Source organism: Pelecanus crispus, chromosome 1, assembly GCF_030463565.1.
Source record: "Pelecanus crispus isolate bPelCri1 chromosome 1, bPelCri1.pri, whole genome shotgun sequence".
NCBI lineage: Eukaryota > Metazoa > Chordata > Aves > Pelecaniformes > Pelecanidae > Pelecanus > Pelecanus crispus.
Genome location: NC_134643.1, coordinates 150,724,465 through 150,749,412, shown reverse-complemented (window position 1 = coordinate 150,749,412; position 24,948 = coordinate 150,724,465). Strand labels below are relative to the sequence as shown.

At 42.2% G+C, this 24,948-nt stretch overlaps 1 protein-coding gene across 2 annotated transcripts; it reads left to right on the top strand.

The window, feature by feature from the left end:
* Positions 1-431: 431 nt before the first annotated feature.
* On the top strand, positions 432-16,785 carry RP2 (RP2 activator of ARL3 GTPase). 2 transcript variants are annotated; one of them, XM_075723502.1, is made up of 6 exons: positions 432-494; positions 546-584; positions 9,812-10,477; positions 12,090-12,204; positions 13,373-13,458; positions 16,556-16,785. In XM_075723502.1, exons 1-6 carry the CDS (start codon positions 432-434, stop codon positions 16,637-16,639), a joined length of 1,053 nt encoding a protein of 350 aa, XP_075579617.1. In that variant the 3' UTR covers positions 16,640-16,785. The 2 variants fall into 2 exon arrangements, with proteins under 2 accessions (XP_075579617.1, XP_075579609.1); XM_075723494.1 differs by having other exon boundaries at positions 432-584.
* Positions 16,786-24,948: the final 8,163 nt, after the last annotated feature.

The following is a 24,948-nucleotide window of genomic DNA, read 5'->3' as shown; positions in this document are numbered from 1 at the left end:
CGTCCTCCCCACCCCGCGGCGGAGGGGTCGCGCCCCGCCGGCCGGGGCAGCCCGGGGGGCCCGCTCCTGCGGGACGGAGAGCCGGGGGTGGGGGGCGAGGGCAGCCGCTGAAACACCCCCGTTTTCCCCGCTTGCCCCGGTCCCCTCAGCCCCGGGGGTGCGCTGCCTCCCCCTCCGGCCGGGCCTCTCCCCCTGTCAGGCGCGGGCCGCGTCCCGCCCGCCGGCCGCAGGCGCCTCGCCGGGCTGCTGGAGCGGGGCGGGCCGGGGGAAGTGTCGCCGGGGCGGGCCGGGGGAAGTGTCGCCGTCGCTACGGGAGACGGGGGAAACCGGAAGCGGGCGGGGCGGAGCGGCGAGGCGCTGCGCTGGCGCCCGCTCCCGCGCTCCCAGCCTCTCCCCGCGGGCCGGGAGGCGGCGGTGGCGGCGGCGAAGCCATGGGCTGCTTCTTCTCCCGCCGCAGGAAGCCGGCCCAGGGCGGCCAGCAGCAGCAGCAGCAGGCGCAGGCGGAGGCGGAGGAGGGAGGCGGCCAAGAGGCGGCGGCCGGCGAGGAGAAGGCGCCGCAGTACAGCTGGGACCAGCGAGCCAAGGTACCGCCCCGGCCCTGGGCAGCCGGGGCGGGCTGGGGCTGGGCGGGGGTGGCGGCTGTGCTGGCGGGCAGCGCCTCGCCCTCTTCTGCCGCCCGGGCTTTGCGGGGCTGCAGCCGTGGCGGGGCCGCTCGCCACGGGGGCGCGGGAGGGGGGGGGGGCGCCCCGGCAGGGAGCTCCCCTTCCCGCCCCCCCCCCCCCCCCACCCCGGCCCGGTACCGCTGTTACGGCTCGGTCCGTGCGGTTCAAAAATAAAAAAAGTATTTAGGCTAAGGGTTTTGCCAGGCAGCCTCGGACCGGGGGAGCGGAGAGGGCGGCAGAGCGGAGCCCGCGGCTGCCGCCGTGGGGTGGCCGTGGGGTGCGGCGGGCCGTGGGTGCCTGCCTGCCTGCCGCCGGCATTTCCGACGCGGGTCGGGGTCCCGCGGGTGCCTGCTTCACCCCAGCAAAGCCGTGGCGTGGCGGTGAGCGGGGGGCTCTTCGCCCCGGCCTGAGCTCAGGTCCCCGTGCCAGGTATTTCGGTGGAGACACAAAACCTGCGTCTTGTGTCCCGACCGGCAACAATATCTATTCTTCCTGCTTGTCTCTTTGGGTTGTTGTTTTTTTTTTTTCCTGTTTAGGTTGTGGGTTTTGGGTGAGTTTTGGTTTTTCTTTTTTTCGAAGCTAGAGGAACTAGAATTAGCCTATCAAGTCCCTGAAGTGACAGATGAAGACGGGTCCTTCCCAGTGCTCTCTCCTGACCTGTTGAAGGCAATCATGAAGTCTCAAGCAGGAAAGCACTTAAGTGCTGGATTAAATATATTCCTTCCCACCCTCGTTTCAACTTTCACTTCCTAAATACATCATGGCATCACAGCCCTGCTAGGTCTCCCCTCCTCTCCAGCCGCCTTTGGGAGGGGGAAGGAGAAAACGGGGCAGGCCGTAAACTTAATTGATGTGGTTTTAACAAACAAAATCCCCAAACCTTCAGGCCATATTTTGCAAGTATAGAAAAGAAAATGCGTGAACTTATTTGAATGCTTAGCTTGCTTGTTTTTAAAACTTGGCCAGGTGCTCTAGGGTGTCCCTTAAGTCTTTCCAGTAGATTAGGACAAGCTGAGATGGAAATGAGCTAGAGAGTGTGCACGTGGCCTGGAGGAATCGGTTCTTTGAGGGTAAAGATGACTGATCTGTGTTGGGCTTGTTGCTTTGACTCGCTAGTGGATATTTGCAGTGCTGTGTTGGAGAGAGAAGGGGAGGATGGCAGCCTGTTACTTGTATGGAGACTGTTGTCACGGGGAGAGGGCTGTACCAAAACTGTATTTTAGAATAGCAGGACAAATCTTAGCTCTGTGCAAAAGTACATTACTAAATGAGCATTTGAAATCATATGATTTAGTCTTAGAGCAAATTCATCAGCTACAGCTCAACTTAGACTTTTTACTCCATCTGCTTATGTGGCACTAACTTCTAAAACTAACAGGAGTAAAGTCAGGACATAGAAACACTTGATTCAGAGAACAGCCAGCCTTGTTGCTAAGGAGATGACTGTTGTCAACGTGCTGGAAGTAGGTTCAAGCTAACAGACGAGGCTATTACAGCACCAACAATCTGTCTCTGTGGAGGAAAAAAAAACATGTAATGTATTGCATGTACAACAACTTCCTCATTTTCTATAAAAGACTCTTAGAAACCAGAAGAATTGGTGAGTTTGGGCTGTGCTACTGACCTGCGGAAGCCGTCAAATTAGCTGCTTAATTTTGTACTGTACAGCTCAAGAATGGCTATTTAAAGTTTAAGCCCATTTCTCTTCCTCTTTGCAGACTTATCTTTCATTGGGCCTTTGGGTGTATGCATACATCTTACATTAAACCAGGAAAGCAGTACTGAGACACCTGGTCTTAGGTAAAGGAATACTGAGCCCTTAGCACGCTAAACTTGTTGATCCCAGTTTGTGTTAAGTGATACTAAGTCAGTGTTAAATGTAGTAGCTTTAAGTATTGTCTCTGATACATTATTCTGTTGTCTGTTGCTTTCTCATTTCTGATGCATCGCATATATTATACTCACTCATTTCACACTTTGTGTTTGTACACAAAGTTAGATCGAAGTCAGTTGGAAAACTTGTAGCATCAGGACTCCCTTTTGTTCATCAAGCGCATTGAACTGTATTCCGAACCCAGAAAAACCTCAACTCTGTCAACAGATGTGCTAGTGGTCTTTTGATGTTTATTTCCTGTTACTTTTAATAATGTTTCGACACACTGTTTGGGTTGGGGGTGTGTTTCTAATTTTAGGCTCTCCTACTCGGTGAGGCACTTTTGCTTATATAGTGCAGTTCTGCAAGCAGGTTTGGCAGTTGTCTGCAGCTCTTGTAAGCTATCCTCTGTACATTCTTACAGGTGGGTAAGTCTTGCTGCTCAGAGACTCCAGCTGTCTTCCTGTAAACTAATGCCATGCTGACGCTCTTACTGTAGGCAGATAAATGTAGGCATGCTCGTCTACATGCTTGTCTGATTAGGGATGTGAAAAGAGGTGACTGCTAGCTGACAGCTGTGCTGCAAGAAGCTCTGAACTTGAGGAGTTCCTCCAGCTAAACTACTTCTTCTGCTTCTGAAGGACAGAATCATTAGCGTAGTCTATTTTAACTGTGTTCTGGTGGCAAAAGATTAGTATTGGCACTGTCTGCTAGTGTAGATGTAGCCAAAGAGTAATATGACAATATCCTAGTGACCATGTAACTCTTGTATAATAGTCCTGAAAATGGACTGTGTGGTAGAAAACTCAAATACAAAATATTATAAGATGCTGATAGTTGAATTGAAATTAAGGAAAGTACATGAATTTGAGGGGCCTTTTCAGGTTTCTACGTGACCTCATTTAAGTGAGGACAGAAGTCTGTGTTTTTAAGGTATGCAAAAATTAATGAAATTTAGATTGCATCATAAGTCTGCTGGGATCTCTGTAATGCGTGCTGACCCTTGGGTTCGGAGAACTGTGTGAAGATTACTTATGGTGCAATAGAAGAATCAAAGGATCAGCTTATCTTGAAAACAGAAGGGAAGAGGATGAGTGTTCCATTTCTTGCTGCTCTGGGATTCTTAGTCCAGGAGAATAAGCAGAGCACAGTTTATCACGGAGTCTGCCATTGCTGCACCGCATCCTGGGGACTTGGCACGTGTTGATGTCATTGGGCTGTCGTGAGAGTCCCCTTCTGACCAGGTGTGGGAGAGGAACTTGGTGGTGCTTGGCCCTCCTCAGCCTTCTTCAGCCAGGTTTCCACTTTGAATGCAAAATTATATTTCTGCTCCTGGTCTCCCTTTTCCTTTCCTACCTTACTGCCTTCTGTGTGACTAATGTTGTTTACATGTGTGACCAAAGTGATAACTACAGCAGTGTCTTGGTTTTGCATGGCAAGGTTTTGGTGGCGGGGGGGCTACAGGGGTGGCTTCTGTGAGAAGCTGCTAGAAGCTTCCCCTGTGTCCAATAGAGCCAATGCCAGCCGGCTCCAAGATGGACCCAGCACTGCCAAGGACGAGCCCATCGGAGACAGTGGTAGCGCCTGTGTGATAACATATTTAAGAAGGGGAAACAAAAAAACCCCCGAACACTGGGACACAAACTGCAGCTGGGGTGAGGAGTGAGAATATGTGAGAGGAACGACTCTGCAGACACCAAGGTCAGTGAAGCAGGAGGGGGAGGAGGTGCTGCAGGCACCGGAGCAGAGATTCCCCTGCAGCCCATGGTGAAGACCATGGTGAGGCAGCTGTGCCCCTGCAGCCCATGGAGGCCCATGGTGGAGCAGATATCCACCTGCAGCCCGGGGAGGACCCCACGCTGGAGCAGGGGGATGTGCCCGAAGGAGGCTGTGACCCTGTGGGAAGGACCTGTGGAGAGAGAGGAGCCCACGCTGGAGCAGGTTTGCTGGCAGGACTTGTGACCCTGTGGGGGACCCACGCTGGAGCAGTTTGTGAAGAACTGTAGCCCATGGGAAGGACCCACATTGGAGAAATTTGTGGAGGACTGTCTCCCATGGGTGTGACCCCACACTGGAGCAGGGGAAGAGTGTGAGGAGTCCTCTGAAGAGCAGCAGAGACAACGTGTGATGAACTGACCACAACCCCCATTCCCCGTCCCCATGTGCTGCTCAGGGGGAGGAGGTAGAGGAAATCGGGAGTGAAGTTGAGCCTGGGAAGAAGGGATGGGTTTAGAAGATTTAGATTTAGAAGATTTAGATTTAGACTAAACCATGTCCCGAAGTGCCACATCTACCCATTTTTTGAACACTTCACCATCCCTGGAAGTGTTCAAAAAACGGGTAGACGTGGCACTTCGGGACATGTTTTAGTCTAGTCTACCCTTGATTGGTTTAGAGTAGACTTGGTAGTGTAGGTTAATGGTTGGACTGGATGATCTTAAAGGTCTTTTCCAACCTAAACGATTCTATGATTTTTTTTTCAGAAGATTTGGTTTTATTTCTCATTACCCTACTCAGTTTTGATTGGCAAGAAATTAAACTGATTTTCCCCAAGTCGAGTCTGTTTTGCCTATGACAGTAATTGCTGAGTGATCTCCCTGTCCTTATCTCGACCCACGAGCTTTTTCGTTGTATTTTCTCTCCCCTGTCCACTTGAGAAGGGGAGTGATAGAGTGGCTCTGATGGGCACTGGGCATCCAGCCAGGGTCAAACCACCACAAGTGGTAACTGAATATGGGTACATATAGACAGGAACTGGGGTTTTGTGTCTCACAGATATACCTGTGTTCCGTGACCTTCTCCGCAGCAGAAGAAACACAAAAATCTACATAATCTTTTTTGCTGTTGTTTCATGTTTAAAGAAGTAGGATTAGATTAATTATGATCGCAATGGCATTTAAAGCTTAGAGGGACTTTCTTTCCCAGATGATTTTTCCTTTTAGAAGGAACAAGTAAGGTTTTGTCTTATGTCAGTTGACTTGCAACCAAACTGCTTTAGTTGATGGGAAACACGCAGCTATAATTGCTGTATTGGGCTGTGATGGCTGTATTCAAACAGTTTAAAAAAAACTCAGAGGTGTAACTTTCTACATAAATCGTAGATAGTCTTTTGTTAGTTATCTTACATTTGAGGATTCTGCTAGAATGGTCTAAGCTGACGTGGACATCTTGAACTATCTGGATCTCATTTAGGTAGCCACTTCATATTTTATTTTGGAATATAAATACAATCACTTTCACCTTTTTTTCTTTTTCTCTTTTTTTTCCTCCCAACTAGACAGTGAAATATTTTTGTCCTTAAATCCAGTGCATCTCCCTTACACTTCGCAGTGCACCAGCAGAACTACTGCTGTTATTTCTCAAAATGTAGTCTATCAACTGAGAAACAGTCAGCAGGTTCATATTAAACAATATTTCCATTTAAGTCACATATAGGCATGTAATAGCTTCCTTTTTTCTTCCTCTTCTCCTATCTGCAGTATTTGGCAATGGTTTGTTGCTCAGACAAGTATCAAAATGACCTATTACGGGTACTCTGGAAGAGGGGGAATATTACAAAGAATAGAATGAAATATGCATTCAGACAGTTGCATTGGCAACATTTAAAGTCAAGGTGCTCCAAGATGCAAAATTATATGCTAGTGACTGGAACCTGTACACATCGTCCCTCTTTCCACCTTTTCTTGTTGCCTAAGAATTTAGAAATCTGTCAGAGGTGAGTAACTTCAACAGTCTCCAGAGGGTGTTGCAACTCAGTGCTTCAGGGCACCAATCCCATACAAGTAGGAATAGGCAGAAGTGTCTAGGCCTGGGAATGCACTTTTCTTGCTTATTTCCTTTCTGTTAATTCTGCTACTGACAAAAATAGCATGTAAAGCCTCTTAAGTTTGTGTGCCTACCCTATAGCTGCAGCTTTTAATGTCACTGGGTCAGCAGCCAACTCTTGTATGTCATCAACCGTGTGTAAGTCCATAGCTGAACCGCCATCTGTTGTGATTTAGAGAGATAAGGAATGATTTTTTGAGAATGATACTTAAAAAGAGAAGACCTTTGGTGTAAGTGGTTTAGAAAGACTTTACAAATTATTGTTTGCTCAGCAGGCTAGACCCAGGTAACTAGGGGAGAAGAGCAATCCATTAAGAACAGCAGTAACTTCTCATATTTGTGGTGGCATATCATTGCTGACTAAAACTCCTTTCCTGATGGACCTGGTGAAAAAGTCTCGTTAAGACATGAACTCATACCAGAGTTCAAGAAGCTGTTGGGATCCTTGGTGATTCTAGGCATAGTTACCACTAAAAACTGTGAGGGTCCAGTACTTCTAAGTCTTCTTCCAAATGGAAACTGCCTAGTCTTGGTGCCAGTAAACTGGATAACGGTGGCTGAAGAGATGTACGTCATCTGCAGCCTTCACGTCCGGCCTCTGACCTTCTTGCAAGACAAGTGTTTGCAGGAAGGAAAGCTGCTTAATGCACCTTGCACTTGTTGCAGCAGAACTTCCTAGAGTTCAAAGCAACCATGACAAACTTTTGTTTGCCTTCACTTCTCTCCTTTCTTTGTTCTTTAAAATCCCTGCTCCTTACAATTTGTCCTCCAGTCCTTTGTAACAGTTGATGTTTGCTGACCTGCCACATACTTAAGATTTTCCAGCAAAAGTTGCACCAGGTGAACAGGCAGAGAAATCTACATAGCCCTGGTTATGGTTGTATGAGGCTGCAAATTTTACCTTCTCCTGTTGCTTTTGGTTTTCCTAGCCTGCTTTTTTGCTGTGTTGCTGAGACAGAGCTTAAGAAGCAGTTAGTGCTGACTGTCAGGGGAAGGAAGGTGGACGCGGTGATTTAATATTAACCTGTTGATGATAGCTGCAGACTTCAGAGCTGGTAAGCATGAATCTCCGCGGTGAGCATATTAGCAGCTGTTGGGTGCTCAAAATCATAGTTCTGCCTTCACACTCCTTTCTCTGGCACGTTTGTTTTAACCAGGGGAAGTGAAACATTCAGACCTGCTACAGTCTCTTCGGGTTACCCCCTTCCCGCTGGGGCGATAACCCAGTGTGGGGAGAGAGTGTTAATCTATTTCATTCAGTCCCTCCAGTCTGTAGGGCAGTGTTAGCCAATAAATACTCTTGGCCTTTAAAAGGAAAACTGGAAAGCAAAATTAAATGAAATTGGCAAACTCCCTAGTGTGGTGAACAAACTGAGAAGAGTTGTGGCAGTGCAGAACTCTCAATTCATGGCAGGGAAATAAAATTGAGCTCCTGAATCTGGTAACAAGCTGATTTTTTTATCATTAAACTCAACTACTATTCTCTCTCAAGCACTCTCCTTTGAAACTGTCTGTAAGCTGTGGGTTAGCTGACTAACCAGTGTTTTGCACCTAGGCCTAAATAAAATTGCAAGGTGAAATTGAAGTTTCACACATCTCTGTAAAGGCCGCCATGTAGGATGAGCTAGTGCTACTTCAGAGGCTTTTTAGAGCAGGGCAATTTAGAAGTACACACTTAGCTGCCAACTTTCAAAAAAGCTGTAAGTTCCAGAAACTTTGAACTTCTCCTTCCGAAGAGAAGTAACTGTTCCTCTGTACCCTGCTTTGAAGGCAGCAAGCCTGTCTCCCAAGGTTATTAAAAAAGCCCCAACATATATATATGTAAATGTTCTAGGAGATGCCTGAGAAGGACATGTCCAAAAGCAATTTTGATACTCATATTCTCAAGTATGAGAGAGTATGAGTATAAATATCTTGTATATGGATCAAATATGTAACATTACATGAGACTTAAGACCTTAGAGGGTTTGAATCCTAATCATACTGTGTGGCTGAGTCTCCATGCTGTGTCCCTTATCATTTGAGGCTCCCAATTTTATTTGTAACTCTTCCAGCTAACTTTCCTGGATGTGTACCAGTGGTATTAAATAAGATTGAGGGGGGATTTCTAGGAAGCCATCTTCATTGTCTCAGATTGCATTTTATTTGGAAGATTCATCAGCTGCAAACCTCCTTTCCTGTCTGGAGGTCAGACATGTTGTCTGTAAAGGAGTACCTTTTGTTGCTTGGTAGAGACTTTTAGCTTCCATTAGCTGTTCTGGACAAAAGTTACCTAGGCTGAGCTGGTTTAGTGAATGTCGGGCGCTAGCCCATCCTGTTTTCTACCTTTTTCTGGTCTCTAAATCTCATGCGAATGTTTGAAATGCTGAAGAGAAGGAGGAGGAGTTTCTTACAAATCGGGCTATCCAGAAACTGTTCTAATGCATTAACACTGATTACGGTGCAGCAACCTTTGGGGCCCTCGGGCTGATAAATAGCAGGTTTGTGAAGTGGTCTTGCGTTAGACTAGTTCAGGTACTTGTATATTTCTGAGTGCTATTTTAATAAGCTTTCACAAGAGGGCAGAGTAGAATTTGCTCCGGGAAGCATAATTGCCTTGACTCATGTATATCTAGAAATGACCCAGCTCAGATTCCTTTGCTGTCACGACAGCACCAGCTGTATTATTCGTGCTGTCCACCTGTATCACGTACTGCCCTGGGCGCTGTGTGGCTCTTCAGTCTCTGCTCCCCAACGGAGAGTCCCAGGGAAAACCACAGCCTATCTCAAGCGTCCCTCCCTGGCGTGGGAATGTCGGAGCATGGAGGAGGAGAGGTCTGTAAATGTTGCCCCTGCACCAGTGCTGCCAATGTTTGCTTGTTGGTCATAGCTAAAACAATCACGTAGCTGTTGTTAGCACAAAAATATTGTCGTTGTTAGTGCAAGATAACGGTGTGGCACAGATAAGCAAGCTCTTTGTAGTTTGCAAATGTAATAAAGGAGATACTGCCTGAAAGCAGCGAGGTTTCCTTGCAAGGTATTGAGGTGTGGTAAAATATGACCAGGAAAGCTACTTGAAAAGGAAATACTGTGTATCTCTAACTTTATGAATCTTTAAGTATGTTGGCTAATTCATTTATTACAGTTATTACAATAATACCTAGGACCATCATCCTTGTTGAAACAGTTTAGAGTCCACAGAGAAAACTAGCTTGCCCTGCCCCCTTTCTTATTAGAGGACAAGCTGAGTTAGGTGTTTTTTTCCTGGAGCATCTCAGAAGTGTAGTTTCAATCCCTTGTTGTTTAGCTGAAAGAGCTTCTTCTGATATTTCATCACTCTGAAGAGTTTTCTGGCAGGTTATCCTGTACAATTCAGTGCTACCTCAATTAATGCAAGTCAATTGACATTTAGCATTATAATATTCTCTGTGTGTAAAGACTTTCATGTTCTTTTTTTTTTTTCCTCCTTCAGATTGACCCCAAAGATTACACTTTTTCCGGACTTAAGGACGAAACTGTGGGTCGACTGCCTGGAAAAGTAGCAGGGCAACAATTTGTCATTCAGGACTGTGAGAGCTGTAGTATCTACATATTTGACCATTCAGCTACAATCACCATTGATGAATGTGTAAACTGCCAAATCTTTTTAGGACCAATAAAAGGCAGCGTGTTTTTCCGTGACTGCAAAGATTGTAAATGCATAGTGGCCTGCCAACAGTTTCGTGCTCGGGACTGCAGAAAGCTGGAGGTATTCTTGTGCTGTGCCACCCAGCCCATTATTGAGTCCTCCACAGGTATGAAATTTGGATGTTTCCAGTACTATTATCCTGAGCTTGCTTTACAATTTAAAGATGCTGGACTGAGTATCTTCAATAACACATGGAGCAACATCCATGACTTTACCCCTGTCTCAGGAGAAAATAATTGGGGCCTTTTGCCCGAGAATGCTGTAGTCCAAGATTATGTTCCTCTGCCCAGCTCTGAGGAGCTGAAAGCTGTCAGAATTTCTACTGATGCTACAAGGAGCATAATACCAATAACTCGAGGGCGGAGACAGAAAAGCAGTGATGAATCGTGTTTGGCCGTGTTTTTTGCTGGTGACTACACAACTGCAAATGCCAGGAAGTTAATTGATGAGGTAAGCAATTGTCTGCATTCAGCCTTTTGAATTTCTAATTGGACTTTTCTCTGGATAGCCTCTGGTGTTCCCTGAAGGGCGAGTGCAGAGGCTTTGCTTGCCTACTAACCATACCAAGCAACTGCACTGTTTAAAACCTTAAAGCAAGGTAAGAGACTGGAGCTCATCTGATCAGACAGTTGTTTTACAGCTGACATCCTGTGACTGGCGCATCTATCCTCTAATAGTTCCAGTGTACTTCTCCACCATGGCACACCAAAGCTACGTTCTGAAGAAAATGCATAGTTGATTTGATGAACTTGGCAAAATGTAGAGTAAGTGATTGGTAATGCTTGGGAAAGGGATATAGCCAATTAACTTGTTAGCTTATTGCCCTGAAAGTCACAGCTAACGAAACAGTCTGTCCTGAAAGTTTTTCCAGTACTAACACAGACTTTAAAAAAATAACATGTTAAATTGTATCACCCCTGCCACCCAGTATTGGAATTTTTTTCTGGAAGAGGCAGTGAGTGTTTGTCACGGTTGGTCAGCTGTCTTCAATTACTTAAATAGCTGGTGCTGTCTTTTTTTCTTTTTTTTTTCTTTTCCCCTGTCCTGTGAGGCAGCAGCTCCCAAGCTTGGGCTTTTCCTGGGGCTAAAATCTGGGAGTGGCTGGCTGATTTTAGCACCCTGGAGTGCCAGGGATGATGGAGCAGAGCCAATGACCATGAGCTACAGCTTCTGAGAGAGGTATCTGCAAAAGCTGCTGATCCCAGTGTTGTATGATCACAAAACAACCGATGGAACTCCTTCCCCTGGGTTTTTAACTGCAAGGAAAGAAAGCTGTAGGGTGTTCCCATGCCCTCCCACTGCCCAGTTGAATTTTTATGGAACTGAGTTACTAACAGCTACTTGAGTGAAGGGAGATAATGGTAGTTGTGAGTTGGGTTTTTTTCTGCAGAAGGAATAGCTACAGTAAAGAGGATAATATATGTGTTCTCCTGTGTTAGTAGTTCTTTAGAAATTAGAGTTAAGAAGATGCTAAAAGACTAGTTAGTGAGATTCTGTGGAAATCTTACTGCTCTGTAGATTAATGGATGCTTTGGAAGTACAAATACAGTTGCTCCTTCTCCACAAGCTTTTAGTTTCATATTGGATTTGAAGTAAAAAGCTGTGTGTGTTTGAAAGTTTAGAACTTTTTTTTTTTCCAAAATGGAAAACTTCAGTAGTGGATAGATGAGAGTTTGAACTAATGCTTGACTGAACTATTGCAGACTAATGAGAACTAACTGCTTGACTCCAGATGCTGAATGCTTTTAATTCCCATTAGTTTCAGCTTGTGAGGGATTGTGGGGGGAAAAAACCACAACCCTGGGCCATAATATAAAACAAAAATGTTCACATTTACTCCTCTAGGTGCGCTAGGGCAGAGGAGAAAATCTGGATGAATGGAATGAAAATAAACAGAAATGTAGAAAAAGCAAATGGTCTTTGAAAAGAGCAAAAAGGGTCCCTTTGCTCTGTGGCTTGATGCGTATGGGGAAAGTGGGTCTGTTCCAGTGTAATCTGGATATTCAAGCTGAACTCTCTGCCTTAGAAGCATTTTTAACATGAATTCTTTCTCTGTTAACAGATGACTGGCAAAGGCTTTCAGCTGATACAGACCAAAGAAGTCTCAATGAAGGCAGAGGATGCTCACAGAGTTTTCCAGCAGAGTGCATCAGAATTCATTCCACTGCTTGAAAAAGGTGAGTTTGTGGAGTTTTCTTTCTCTTCTTGATATAGAAATCTAGTTGTCACGAGAGAGGTCTGGAGAAGAAAGAGGAATGAAGGAGTGTTTCAAGGGCATGGCGTAAAGCCAGTTGAGATGAGTTTTAGAAGCCTCAGTCAGGCCCTAAACCAACCAAAGCTCCTGAAAGCATCAGAAATGAGCTATTCCATGTGTATTTTGTGTCTCTGCCCCCCCTCTAGTGGTCCAACCGCATAGCTCAGCAGCAGTGGCACATGCAGATCTGTCTGGGGTGGTCAAAAGAAGCTCATGCTTTTAGACTGTTTCCAATTTATCACCGTTCCCGCTCAACCACCTAGATGTTCAGTGTTTCTGTATACATAATTAACCAAATAAGTTAAATATGTGTATAAAGCAGGCAAGTGCTAAATTTCTGTTTATAACTGGTGTACTGTCAGAGTATTTCAAAAGCATTTATATTGATCTGACTGTAATTGGTTTTTGTCTCTTCCTGCAGAAGTACTGACATCTTGCCATCTGTTACATGCTAAAGCTCAATACATGCTCCCAAACTTAGTAGCAACATGCGGTATTTTTCATAGTAACATAAGAGGTCTGTGATGCTCATTGCAAGAATAGGACAAAAGTTATTGTACTTATCAGATGACAGTCTAGTTTAAGGGCTATTTTGCACCCGTGTGGGAAGAAATAACGTGTTCAGAATGAAACCAGAGAAGGGGGATCTGCAAATAGTGGGTGAGAACAAGTCTAAAAATCAGGCAATTTGCTATCTTGGGACTGAGGCAAAAATGCCTGAATGACTCAGTCCTACTCCAGATGTCTGTGAAATGGCTCACTACTTGAGCGGCATAGTCTGACTCACTTCCATGATGCCCTGCGCTCCTTAGTGTTTTTGTGCCATTGCTGCCTTTCAAGAAGTAAAACTGGAATCCTGCCAGAGTCTCTGCAAAAATGAGCATGGAATTGCAGATATTTTATTCTCAGATAACACTGCACTTTGAAGCTATGGTCAAGTGTTTTTAATTCTTTATCCTGCATTATGGCTGCTCAAGCAGAAACCATAAAATGCTTCTTGCAAGCGTCACAATTCCCTATGGGTTGAGAAACCTACTGTCTCAATGCCAAGCTTAAAAGTAGTATTGATTCTAGATGAAACTATCTTCTAGGTCCAGTGGTTGCTTTGGAATTCAGTGGAGATGGTGCTGTGGAAGGATGTCAAAGCACTGTAAATGATGTTTTTAGTGGGACCAAGGTAAGTCGATGTATTGCTTTGTTGACAGAAAATGTTACAGAACATCTGTAATCTGATCTTATGACCATCTTCATGGTCAAGCTATAGTACTGTACTGCACAGTTTTTTAGGTTTCTGAATAGTAAAATCTGAATATCCTATTTTTTGTTGTTGTTTTGGTTTTTTGTACTCAAAACCAGAGTTGCTTGTCAGAGACAAGAAAAATTGCTGTAGGAAAGAGAGTACTAAATCCCCACAGCCACTGAAGAATAGAAGATTTCCACTTAAAACTGTTATTTCACATAATAGTAAAAACAAGGTCTATAAATATAGTAGGGAAAAGCTCTGCTCCAAGTCTTATATTGAAGTCTGCTTTGTGATGTCCCAGTCTATTAAACCCTGACAAAGATAATATGATGGGATTTCAACTCTTTTCAAGGTTTACTTTGTGTAAGATATTGCGGAATGCCTTCCTTCAAAGGCATTTGTCTTTTTTCTTCTGTCAGCTTGTTTTGCTGTAGCTTCTTTACACCACACCTCCTCTTTGCTTGCTGTCCCCGTTTCTCTGAATGGCAATGGTTTTAAGAAAGTTTCTGGAAATGATTAGAGCACTCCTGAAAATGAGAAAGTGACAAACCCTTTGCTTTCAAAGCAGCTGTTCAAAGACGACTAGAATGGCTTTGAGACATAGTGTCCATACAGCTCCTTGCTGTCTTTCAATTCCTTTTGAAAGAGTTACTTAGAACTAGACTGCCCAGTTTCTGGAAAACAGTCATCTTGTAATAAGTCATCTCAAATGCAGATAATGTTTGCTTTTTTCGTGTTTGCTATTGTACCAGAAAAAACCTGATGTGTATCAGGCCTCAGTTTGGCTCTCTGAGTCTGGAGAATACTAGAACTGCAGTCTGGGCAGTGTTGTGATATTACTGATTCTTTGTTGTGACCCAGAAGTCATCACTGCAAATTTTACTGTAAAAATGGCTTCTTTAAGCAGGAGCTTGCAGTGGCTTTTTTTCGTGTGATTAGCATTTTTTTTTTTCTATACAGAACAAAGCTGGTACTGGGTAGGCGATTCACTGGTCCTTCTTGATCTTTTTCCCTATTCAAAGACTGAAGTGATATTAATTACTCGAACAAATAAAATTTTATATTTTCCTCACTAAAATGACTGGTGTCTGTTATTACAACACTATGAATGCCCTAATCTGAGATGCATCCAGAAACCTCAGACTGTGGACTTCATGCTGTGAAGTAAGCATTGTTCTTGAAGGTGGTCTGTAGTGTTCAGGTTCAGTTCCAAATGTGAAATTACTTACTGCATCTGCATTTAAAACTTCTGTTTACAGCCTCATTCCATAGTAAAATCTACCTCACATTAAATACTTGCTACACTGAACTAAGAAGCAGAACTTTGGGCTTCCTGAAAAGTGTATGTCTCCATTTAGATAAAATGTAACTCCAAAACCTCTGATAAACACTGAGTTTGTGCATGGATCCCTAGATAATTGAATATCATGAGCGTATATTTTTTAAAAATGTATTTCTTTCTTGGGACATTATTTAGAATTAATTTAGGGAGTAACAAACTTCAGGCTTATCACTACCAGAAGGCTCTGGGATGCTCTATAAAATGGTTTCACCTCATTGTTGGCTTTATTAAATTTATCTGTTAATAATCTTAATTTCATGAGTTTTTTGTTTCTGAAATAAATCTGATAACTCTAGACTCTAGTAAGGGTAAAAAAGTTCTTCAGCGGGAGCACGACCAGAGTTTTTTGAGCTGTTTGGTAGAAACAATGTGTTATGAGGAGAGCTCTACGCTATGCGCTTAAGCGGACTTCCTATTTGTGTGGACTAGGCACATCTACGCTGTTTATCTCTGATGTTCTTTCTGGTGTGACCTTCTGCACTTTTTTGGGCATGCTTTCTAGTATTGTTTCTCTGTCTCATTACTTATTCATAAAATACTCTGTAAAATGTAAATTGTAATATCCTGATAGGGAAGGATGCTGAAAGAAGGTATTCAACTGTTGTGACCGTGGTACCAATTGCTGTTGCACCAGATAATAAGCAGATATTCTCAAGTCCCTTCAAACAGAAGTCTACCATTCATCCAAGCAGCAGTCTAGGAAACTACTTCCTTTGTGATGATGTAATTTTTTTAAATTGGAAATTTACTGGACAATAGGATATCAGTCTTAAAACATAGTTTTAACTAAACCATTTCAAGGAACTATCATAGTTTACATTGATGTGGTGTTCTGAGCCGAAGCAGAGAAGTGGTGACTGTAGGAGCATAGTCATCTGGAATAACCCATTCCTACAGTCCTAGTGCACTTCAGAATAGCTCAGTTGGCTATGCCAACACTGATGTGCTAAGACAGTGATGATTTCCTCTTGAGGTATAGAAAATATAAGATAGTAAGGACTCAATTTAAGTTTTTGATTGAGGCCATCACTTGCACGTTGAGATTGATGAAGAGCCATAACACTTTGCCTGTTACACTGAACTATTTGGGCATTGCCTAAGGCATTTGTAGTTGATCTGCTGAAAGTTTTCAAAGATGACTGTCCTAGAGCTTGGACTTTCACATGCATTGATCAGTTTTGCAAAATGCAAATATAATTGTAGTTATTTTAAAAAAAAAGTCATCTGATGAAGAAGCAACTAAGTTTTTTGAGGGGCATATAGTGCAAGGGAGTCTTTCTTACAAAGCCTTTCTGTTAAAGGAAAGCTTAATGGTAGTCTAAGGTTTTTGTGTGTTCGTCTTTCCCCCTCTCCTGGACAGCGGTTGACTTTACCAAGCAAAATACATATAAATGGACAGTAGCTGAAGCTGTGACCCCTGAATAATCGAACCCCAAACTTTTAATTCCCATCGGTGGAAGGCTAGGGTTACAGCAGCTAGCATGTCTGCTAGGAACAGGTCACGGTAACAAAAGGTGCATGAAGGCTGAGAGAATTCTAGGACTCTTCTAACACACAGTGGAAACCAACAGAGCTGTGCCTCTCACGAAATGCAAAAATAAAAGTAACGATTACTGGCTCTGAATGAGCAATGACTACTTGAACTTCTTTATTAGTGATGCATAACTATTTCCTTGTTTAATAAAACAGGTTTTTGTATCGGAGAGCAAGGCATCAGCATCTCAAGATGTAGACAATTTCTACAACTTTGCTGACATGCAGATGGGAATGTGAAGTTTAATATGAAGGTGTTCACATACGGTTTGTCTCGGCACTTGGATGTCACTTGGCTTGAATATTGCAATAGCGTCTGAGAATTTTTGTCGTCTGGTTTTGTATTTCTCATATTACCTGAACTGGAGTAAATAGCATAGCTCCCCACGTGCGTTGTGTTTGAAACTTGTATTTCAATTCCAGAAACAACGGAGGTTTTCTACTAACTTTTTACACTGATTTCTAAATTTCTATTGGCACTTAAATGTTTCTTGTCAACATCTAATGGTTAGACATATTTGAAAAGTGCAATGCTGATCCAAATTTGATGCAGTAGTAATTATTCTCTTTAACTCAGACACATTGTTTAGAAAGTGCATTTATGTGAAACTCGCTGTTCAGAACTTTCCTACATGCAAATTGGTCTTCACTGGGGGCCAGGGAGGAAGCTGTAGTCGTTGACTTTTTCTGAAAGCCTAGTCTGAAATTAATTCTTCTTACAGCATGCTTTCAGAAGCAGCGTGTGACTTACAAAATGTACATCTGGCTTATTCTGCTTCAGCATCTTTTTTAATAAAGTTGTTTGCAGCAGCATTTATTCTGGGAATTGTCATAACAGCATCCTGGTAAGTGAGCTCTCGCCAGGCTCTTCTGCTCAGAGGTGAATTCTGAGCACGAGTGATCTGCTGAAGATGCTCCAAGGTCCACTCAGGGTCTCTGGCAATAAAGTCATGTATGGGATATACATGAGGTTCCCTTGGACTTGGAGCAATGAGTCTCTGGCACTGCTTTGGTTTGCTAGAAGGGACATGCAGCAACCAGGAGTCAGAGAAGGGCTCTGATGGCATTACAAAAATCTCTTCCTCGCTAGGAACCCAAGAGAAGGGTTTTACACTCTGTAGTAGTACTGAAAATTTGGCTCTAAAGTACTACACACTGCTGTAGGGTTTATTTTGGATTAATTCTAAAAACAGACCGAAGAAGTGCTACTAGCATTTTGGGAGATGCATTTGAATAGTGATCAGTAAGGATGCTTATTGCTGTATAGTGCATATTAGAATGCAAATCTATATGGATATTAAATACATGATTGATTTATTTTTTCATATTACATATGTACTGATTTTTCTACAAGAACTGAAAGCTTATGGCCAGGTTTACAAGCCCTCTGTAACACTTGAGCAGATTCTGTGTGCAGACGCACAAAACCAAATTTAGTAATTAAAATTGTGGCTGCCAATTTATGTAGCCTTTACAATCCATTGAATGCACTGGGGATGTGTTGAGGTGCTAAAGCAATAATTTCCTCAGTATGGTTGTCTGTCAAAAGGGAAGATCTTGTGCATCTTAACTGAAAATGAGTCTCGATTCATCAGATTCACAGCTCTGGAGCTCCAAAAGTGGGTGGCTAAAAACACATCTCTTCCTAATTTTTTAGAATTAGCACATGAAAGAATCTGTTCTCCTGAAATTCGTAATTCTGTCATGCCCAAGAGATGTTCTGAGCTGTCACTTTGTTGCTACTAGGCAAATGCTTGCCCTTAGTTTAAACTATGTATCAAGAATATGTCCTTAGGACCTCTTATTAAAGTTATGCATAGATGAAATAAGGAAGAGTATCTCGTGAAGTCACTAAACCATTGGTGTACTGAAGGTGAGAAAAACGTCACTTTTGTGAAATGTGGTTTGTTTTTTTTTTTTTTAATTTGACAGAGTGAAATAAAATCAAACTGCCACCAGAATCTGACTGGTAGTAGAAATTACCACTTATTTGCACTTAGCCAGCCAGGATTTTTTTTATATAACATGTGAGGAGAGGCTGCGAAAACAGCTAAAAATTTTAGATTGGTCTCCAAAGCACTAGTGCAACTTGTCAATGAACATTTGCAGGAATTATTCTAGACACATACAGTAAATGTATTCTTCTGGTATGGACAGTACATTAAAATTGTGTAATGTACTTCAGAACTGTCCTTGTGTAATTTATCGAAGCAGTGCATATATTGGACCATCTTGGTCTCTCAAATTTTACGTATAAGATTTCCAAACTTATACGCTGACACATGATTATATGTATGTTTATAGTTTATTTTTTGCATCATCAGCCTGCTCTGGAAGCAAAGTGCTAAATTGATTTTTGTGACTACTTTTGCTGGAGGACAGGTTGATTAATTGAATATTAATCTAGGCTTGAAACAGTGGGAAAAATGGAAAGACCAGAGTGGTGCTCTTTTTTTTTTTTTTTTTTTTCTTTTTTCCATTGATAGCCTGCTTACCAGCATAAAGGGGTTTTAGTAAAAAAGCCTAAGTAATGAAGGAGTTTCTCAATGCAATTATTCAGTTATTTATCTTTTGACTTCAGTTTCTTGCTAATGGCTGTTAAGAACACTTCTAGCCTAAGTGTCAGGTATTGTATGTGTTAGAGTGGTACGTGCTTCATGTAGTCTTTGTATGTTTGTTGTATAGCTTTTTATGTAATTTGTATTGCACTGTGAATGTGATTCATAATAAACATTGAAAATCTAAACTCTGGATTCAGGAAGACTTTTTAAAATTATAAAATATTGCAAAATGTAATTACATTCTATTAAGTATAAAAACTGAATTCCATGTTTAAAGGGGGACTTTAAATAGATACTCACAGCTAATTGAAAATAAGCATTAACTCTGCAGTCATCGAGCCTCCAAAAAAGGTGAATTTTTGATAGCAGGGATTTTTTCCCAGAGTCATTGAAGATATGATTAACTTTACACTGCGGTTTTCCTAGTAAAATATGGAAGAAGGTATTCTTATATCAAGCTGTAGAGATACAAGTACAGAGATTCCTGGATGGAGACAGTTAAAGCACTTCTCCCTGATCTCTGTGTGGATGTGGTTGTTTCTTTTTGTTTTGTTTTTTAACTTATAAAAGTTTTGTGCTTTTTAACTGTGCTTACTCCTTTGGGTACTAGATGCATGCTAGCGATGTGCTCACAGCAAAACCAGATTGTGATGGTTATATTAGTAGAATTGTTCATTCAGAAAGCAATTCCTTTGTGTATCGCATTTAACATCTAGAGACTCCTGAAAACGGGTAAACATTTAATAAATTTCCAAACTCAGCTTTAAACTGGTCAGAAATGAGAATCTTCCAACTCGAGATGGTCTAGGGTAACTTTCATGAAGCATGAATGTTTGCTAAGAACATGAAGTACTGTATCAATATAATTTTCTGTTGAATATTTTGAGTTAAATTGTGAAGCTTTAGAGAATCAAAGCTTTTGGTTTACACTTAGCTATTGTACAATTTTACAGTTTAAAAAAAAATCTTGTACCCCAATTGGATCTAAGTTGCCTAGTAATCTTTTTTATGTAGTATCTAAGTCATAGCAAAGCTGTCCTTAAGTATTTTCGCAATTTTTACCAATCACATCCTCAAATACTAACATGCAGAAGCTTTGTATCTATGCCCTAGTTGCTAGGAAGTCACCCACTTTCTTTTGTCCTATCTAAATAGTCATGCATAAGATGCATGGATTTAAAAGTAATCCACATACCAGGCTGCACTTACATAACTGGGACAGATATTTTTTTTCTTCTTCAATTCCAAAAGGCAGCCTGAAACTTTTTATTACAAAATATGTGCTTCAGTCATTCTGACTAATAGGGACAAAAATGAGTTTTACTGACTTAAGCATGAGTGAGAACTCTGTAGCTGAATATATGCTTCTTTTAAATGCTGGTTTTTAAGTGTTTAGGCTTTATTTATATAGCATTCAGCTTTCTGTCCATATTTGAATTAGTGTTGCTGATAATAGGTGTCAATTCCCCAGGCTTTTTTCCTAAAGATTTAATAAAAGCTGCTGTGAAATGAATCTTTCAAGACCTTGTAGCAGCCCACGTGCCTGCCTGAATAGTTCCTAAACTCTAGGATTTTTGCTATCAAGTTCCTTGTTGACTCTTTTGGACCTTTGTGCCACCTCTTTTTTTGAATTCATGAGTAAGCCTTCTGAATCCGTAAGGGTGACATAGGTCTTTGGAGGTCTGCAGGAACAGCTCTTCCAAGGCATGTTTAAACCTGATCTAAACCATCTAAATTCTAGTCCCAACAGTATTAAAAGCTATGAATAAGTGCCAGTTGTAAGTATTGTCTCTAGCATGCACAGATTTGAGTGGGATGGTGCAAGCAGGCTGTAGCACTTCACTAAGTTGTGTGCTATAGCGCTGCATTCTTGCTCCAGTATACGCTGGAAGGCGGCCCTGTGGTGGTCCACCCTGTTCCCTGGACATTGCAGAGCTGGCAGTACAAGCTATAGCAATTTGCTGAGGATAACAATTTCTGAAAAATAACAACTTGCTGTGTTGCCAGCCTGGAAGTTTTTCTTACAGCTATCGAGTCTGAGCTCTGTCTCAACACAACCATCTATGTATGGGAAAACTATACAAGCAGCAAACCTGGTACAGGCAGGACGTGCAGGCGGCTTCACTGAACGATTGGGAGTCACCGTGTGTTAACAGGTAGTTAACAGGTGTTAACATGGTGCGTTAACCTAAGAGACATTACTATCTTGGTGTCCAGTTTGATAGAAGAATGCTTTTTACTGCTTTCATCTATTCAGAATGCCTGGTTGCCATAAGACTGTTGCTGGTGATGTTTGTGGTCGTGCAGTCTTCCTGATGCATATGTAGTCATCGCTGGTTCTGAGTAAGAGAGAAGAAAAGGAGGGGGAAGTGAGAAGCTTTTAAAAAAGCTCTGAAGTTTTCTGAGTACACAGAGAAAAATGTGCAACTGCTCATTCCTTTATTTTTTTATGCCTGTAGTGATAATCCCCAGCTATGTACAATTTCATGGCTAGAGTGTCTGAGTACCTTCCCAGAATGTATTAAGCAATGTGACCAGCACCTGTCACATACAAGTCATCCTGTTGCCAGTCGCACAAGACTTTAAAATTGCTAGTGTTGTCGAGGGTATAATGAGATCTTCCAAATCCACGTGGATTTCCCTCACATTCTTCTGTTAAAACCACTACAGAAAGTTTGTCCTTAAAAGCATCAGGTAAAGCTGATAGATAGGAAATGATGGTGAGGTTAAGAGGTGTTTAGATGGGTGTCTGTCTGATGCTCCCAAACTGCAAAGGCTAAAAGCAACGTGCTATTACAGATTCTATGCAAATGAGGAGGCTAAATTTAAGGCTAGGGACCTCTGCCGTACTAGGAGCTCAAAGGACTCGGTGCCTGGATGACAGTGGTATGTATCTCTCTGCTTTTCCAACTTCACTTTGTCACAAGTAGGTAAAGTCCCAGTTCACAGAGTCATGTGAGAATCTCCACTTTCATTTTTAGGTACCTTTGTCCTTGTCACAGTGAAGAAAACTTGAAAAGTTTTTTTTTTTTTTGCCGTTTGAGACATTAAACTTGTGTGTCTCAAAAATTAAAAAAAAAAAAAAAACAACCAAACTTTTGGGGGGTGGGGAAGGGTGGAGTGATCATTGACTTGTGATTTCTGAGCACTGAAGGGAGCAGCAGCCTTACTTCCCCCTACTTATGTGGGTGCTGAGGGCTGTAGGGAGATTTCCCCCAGACCACATACAGCACCATAGCGGCAGCTAACTTTCCAACTGTTTTAGGCAAGACACACAACTTGTTTCCTCACTAATACAAGCATAAGACATATTCTTTGATTCTTTTTTGTTAGGTACTTACTTGCATGCATTTAAGGTGCAGAGACATAATACTGATAGGTTTTGAAAGTTGCTGGCAGTCCTCTTCATTCTTTGTTACTGTCTTAGAAGGAGAAAGATAAATCGAAGATCTCCCTAAGCACAAAACTTTGAACTTGTCAGATCCTGGGAAGTGAAGCTGGCACATTTTGCTCCAAAGAGAGTAAATGCTTCATGATTGTGGAAGTACTTTTTTTTTTTTTTTTTTTTGTCTGAATGTGCTGATCTTTTTACAAGGGGAGACCTTCCCCCTATTTCTGAAGTCCCTCCATAAAAAACACTTCAGGGACTTTTTTTTTTTTTTTTAAAGGGTTCTGGAGATTAAATGGAAGGGCTGTGCTATGACCTGAGGGCATCTTTTGATAGCTGGCCCAACAGGTGCTAAAGGATTGGATTCAGTGTTAGAGGTAAAGACAATCTTTTGAAGTGCTGAGTGCTCTTTGCTTCTGTTTCTAGTAGTGAGCATCGGAAACATTTTTAGTCAAAAGAGGGTTTAAAGACAGCGAGACATCCTTAGATGAGATTCCGCTTTGCATTTTTTTCCACAGAAGAACGAAAGTTACTCCACAGTGATAATTAGTTCTCTCGTTTGCAGGAAGGTATTTGTGCTTTATGGTAGCACTTCAATAACTTTGCTCATTGTAAAAAGAAAGTAAGGGAGTTAAGCTTTTCTGTCTCTTGCCAGTAGCTGCCAATGCTTGCTCTGGTTTCAAGGATGTTGTATCAAGGTTTCATCAATGGTGTCTGCTCTACCGAAGAAGCGAGTTTTACGCAGAGTCTACACATTTCAAAGAAAGGTGCTACACCAGCCTTTGGTATCTGTGTATTTCTTTTCTTATCAGAGTGAACTAGAATCCCTGCCCATGGAGGCTTCTACGTGGAGGCTGGGAATGCTGCAAAGACTTGGAGGTAAGGGCTGTGAATTAACCTCCCATGCCTTTCCAGTTCTTATTTCCTCCACTACTCCTCCATGATACTGTGGTGCGTTTGTTGTCTTTTACTTCTCTGGCATCTGATCAGAGATAGCAGATTTTCTAGCAAAAATACTTTTCTGTTGAAATTCACTGAAAATACTTCTAGGTATTTCAATTAGAGATGCTTCTTTTGTGGCTCCAGTCCACATTAAACTCTGCGTGACCCTGCTTCTCAGATGTTAAACATTACTTCAGTGTAACTTTCTTAATGCCCTAATATACTATGGGTAGCCTTTGTACGGCTGAATAATGACTTGGTTCAACTTGAGTATGGTATATGTTATTTTATCCTGACCGTATCTCTTATACTTCTAGTTTCCAGAGCATTCTCCCCTTGGGAAGACTTCATGTTTGTGCTGTATTTTATTAACACGTTAATATCTGGCTTTGTAAAATCCTTGTATTCTCTAGGTGCATAAGAGCATCTGTAGTTCATCCTTTCTCGAGAAAATGTGGAAACTGTGTTGCATATGTCTTTAAAAATAACAGCAGTGTACAATCTGTGCTTCCTGTTTATTCATCTTTCTCGGTGTTCCTATAGAAATGCATAGCAAATGTAAATACAATTCTGTGTAAATTCTTATAAAACAGTAGTTTGCTAGAAGTTACACAGGATGAGATAACAAATTGATTTGCACATAAAAGCATTTATTGAAATTAGCAGCCCCACGGACTTTCTGCCACGGGTTTTCCCGTGTCATCTATCTTTTTTTGGCTCCAAGCCCACCATGTACAGCTGTGGATTTACTGTAGAACTAGACATTTGGGTGTCGTCTTCTCCTGACATGTGACAGCCAGTGCAGGGGGGTGTGTGTGATTCCAGGCATGGGAAACGAAGATAGCTGCGCAACACCTTTCCTGGGTTCGGCTGCATCTGCTCCCGATGAAGTCATTCATATATAAAGTAATCCAGCAGGAAACTTCTCATAGGAATGTTTCCTTCACTGATGGGAATATATGTTCTTTATTGTCCTTCAGAATGATGGATACTTTAAACACTATATATATATATATATACAGTCTACTAAGCAGGTTTCATGGACACACAAATAATAGAAATTATTTTAAAATCCAAATGAAGATATTGGTACTTGAATATTGTTTCTGTTTAGTTTAACTCAATCAGACTTTAAATTCCTTTTATGATTAGAAAACAGGTCTTTTCCTATAGCACATGGACTTGGTTTTATTGCTCTGAATTCTCTCCATTTTGGACTTAAAATACCTTGTCTAAAAATCAGTATGGCCTGCCCTGCTGCCTGGACCACCTGGTTTGATATAGAGGATTCCACAAGTGGTGGTGGTGGGGGGAGCGTTCATGGTGTTTTACTTGATGTCGCGGTTTTCTGAAGCTGCTCAGAGTGTTTTCCTGGCAAGTATATATTAATGAACACAAGGCAAATGAGGTGATTGCTGGTGCGTGAAGGAAGTCAAATGTGTCAGCATCGCTGTTTGGTTGCGGTCTAACTGCATTTGTGGAAAGCTACACTTCATATTACACGCGGGATTATTAACGAGCTATTCAAAATGAAAAAAAGATTGTATTTTTTTTGCAGCAGGTAGTAGATCCATGGAAGTCCTTGCTAGCAGTGATTTACAGTCAGAAGCCTACATGGATTCAGTGAAAGCTGACTTGGACAAGTACTTGGAGAAGTG

Coding starts and splice junctions, on each gene's coding strand:
- RP2 (XM_075723494.1), top strand. CDS start 432: ATGGGCTGCTTCTTCTCCCGCCGCAGGAAGCCGGCCCAGGGCGGCCAG. Junction 585..9,811: donor GCTGGGACCAGCGAGCCAAG/GTACCGCCCCGG, acceptor TTCCTCCTTCAG/ATTGACCCCAAAGATTACAC. Junction 12,205..13,372: donor CATTCCACTGCTTGAAAAAG/GTGAGTTTGTGG, acceptor ACTATCTTCTAG/GTCCAGTGGTTGCTTTGGAA.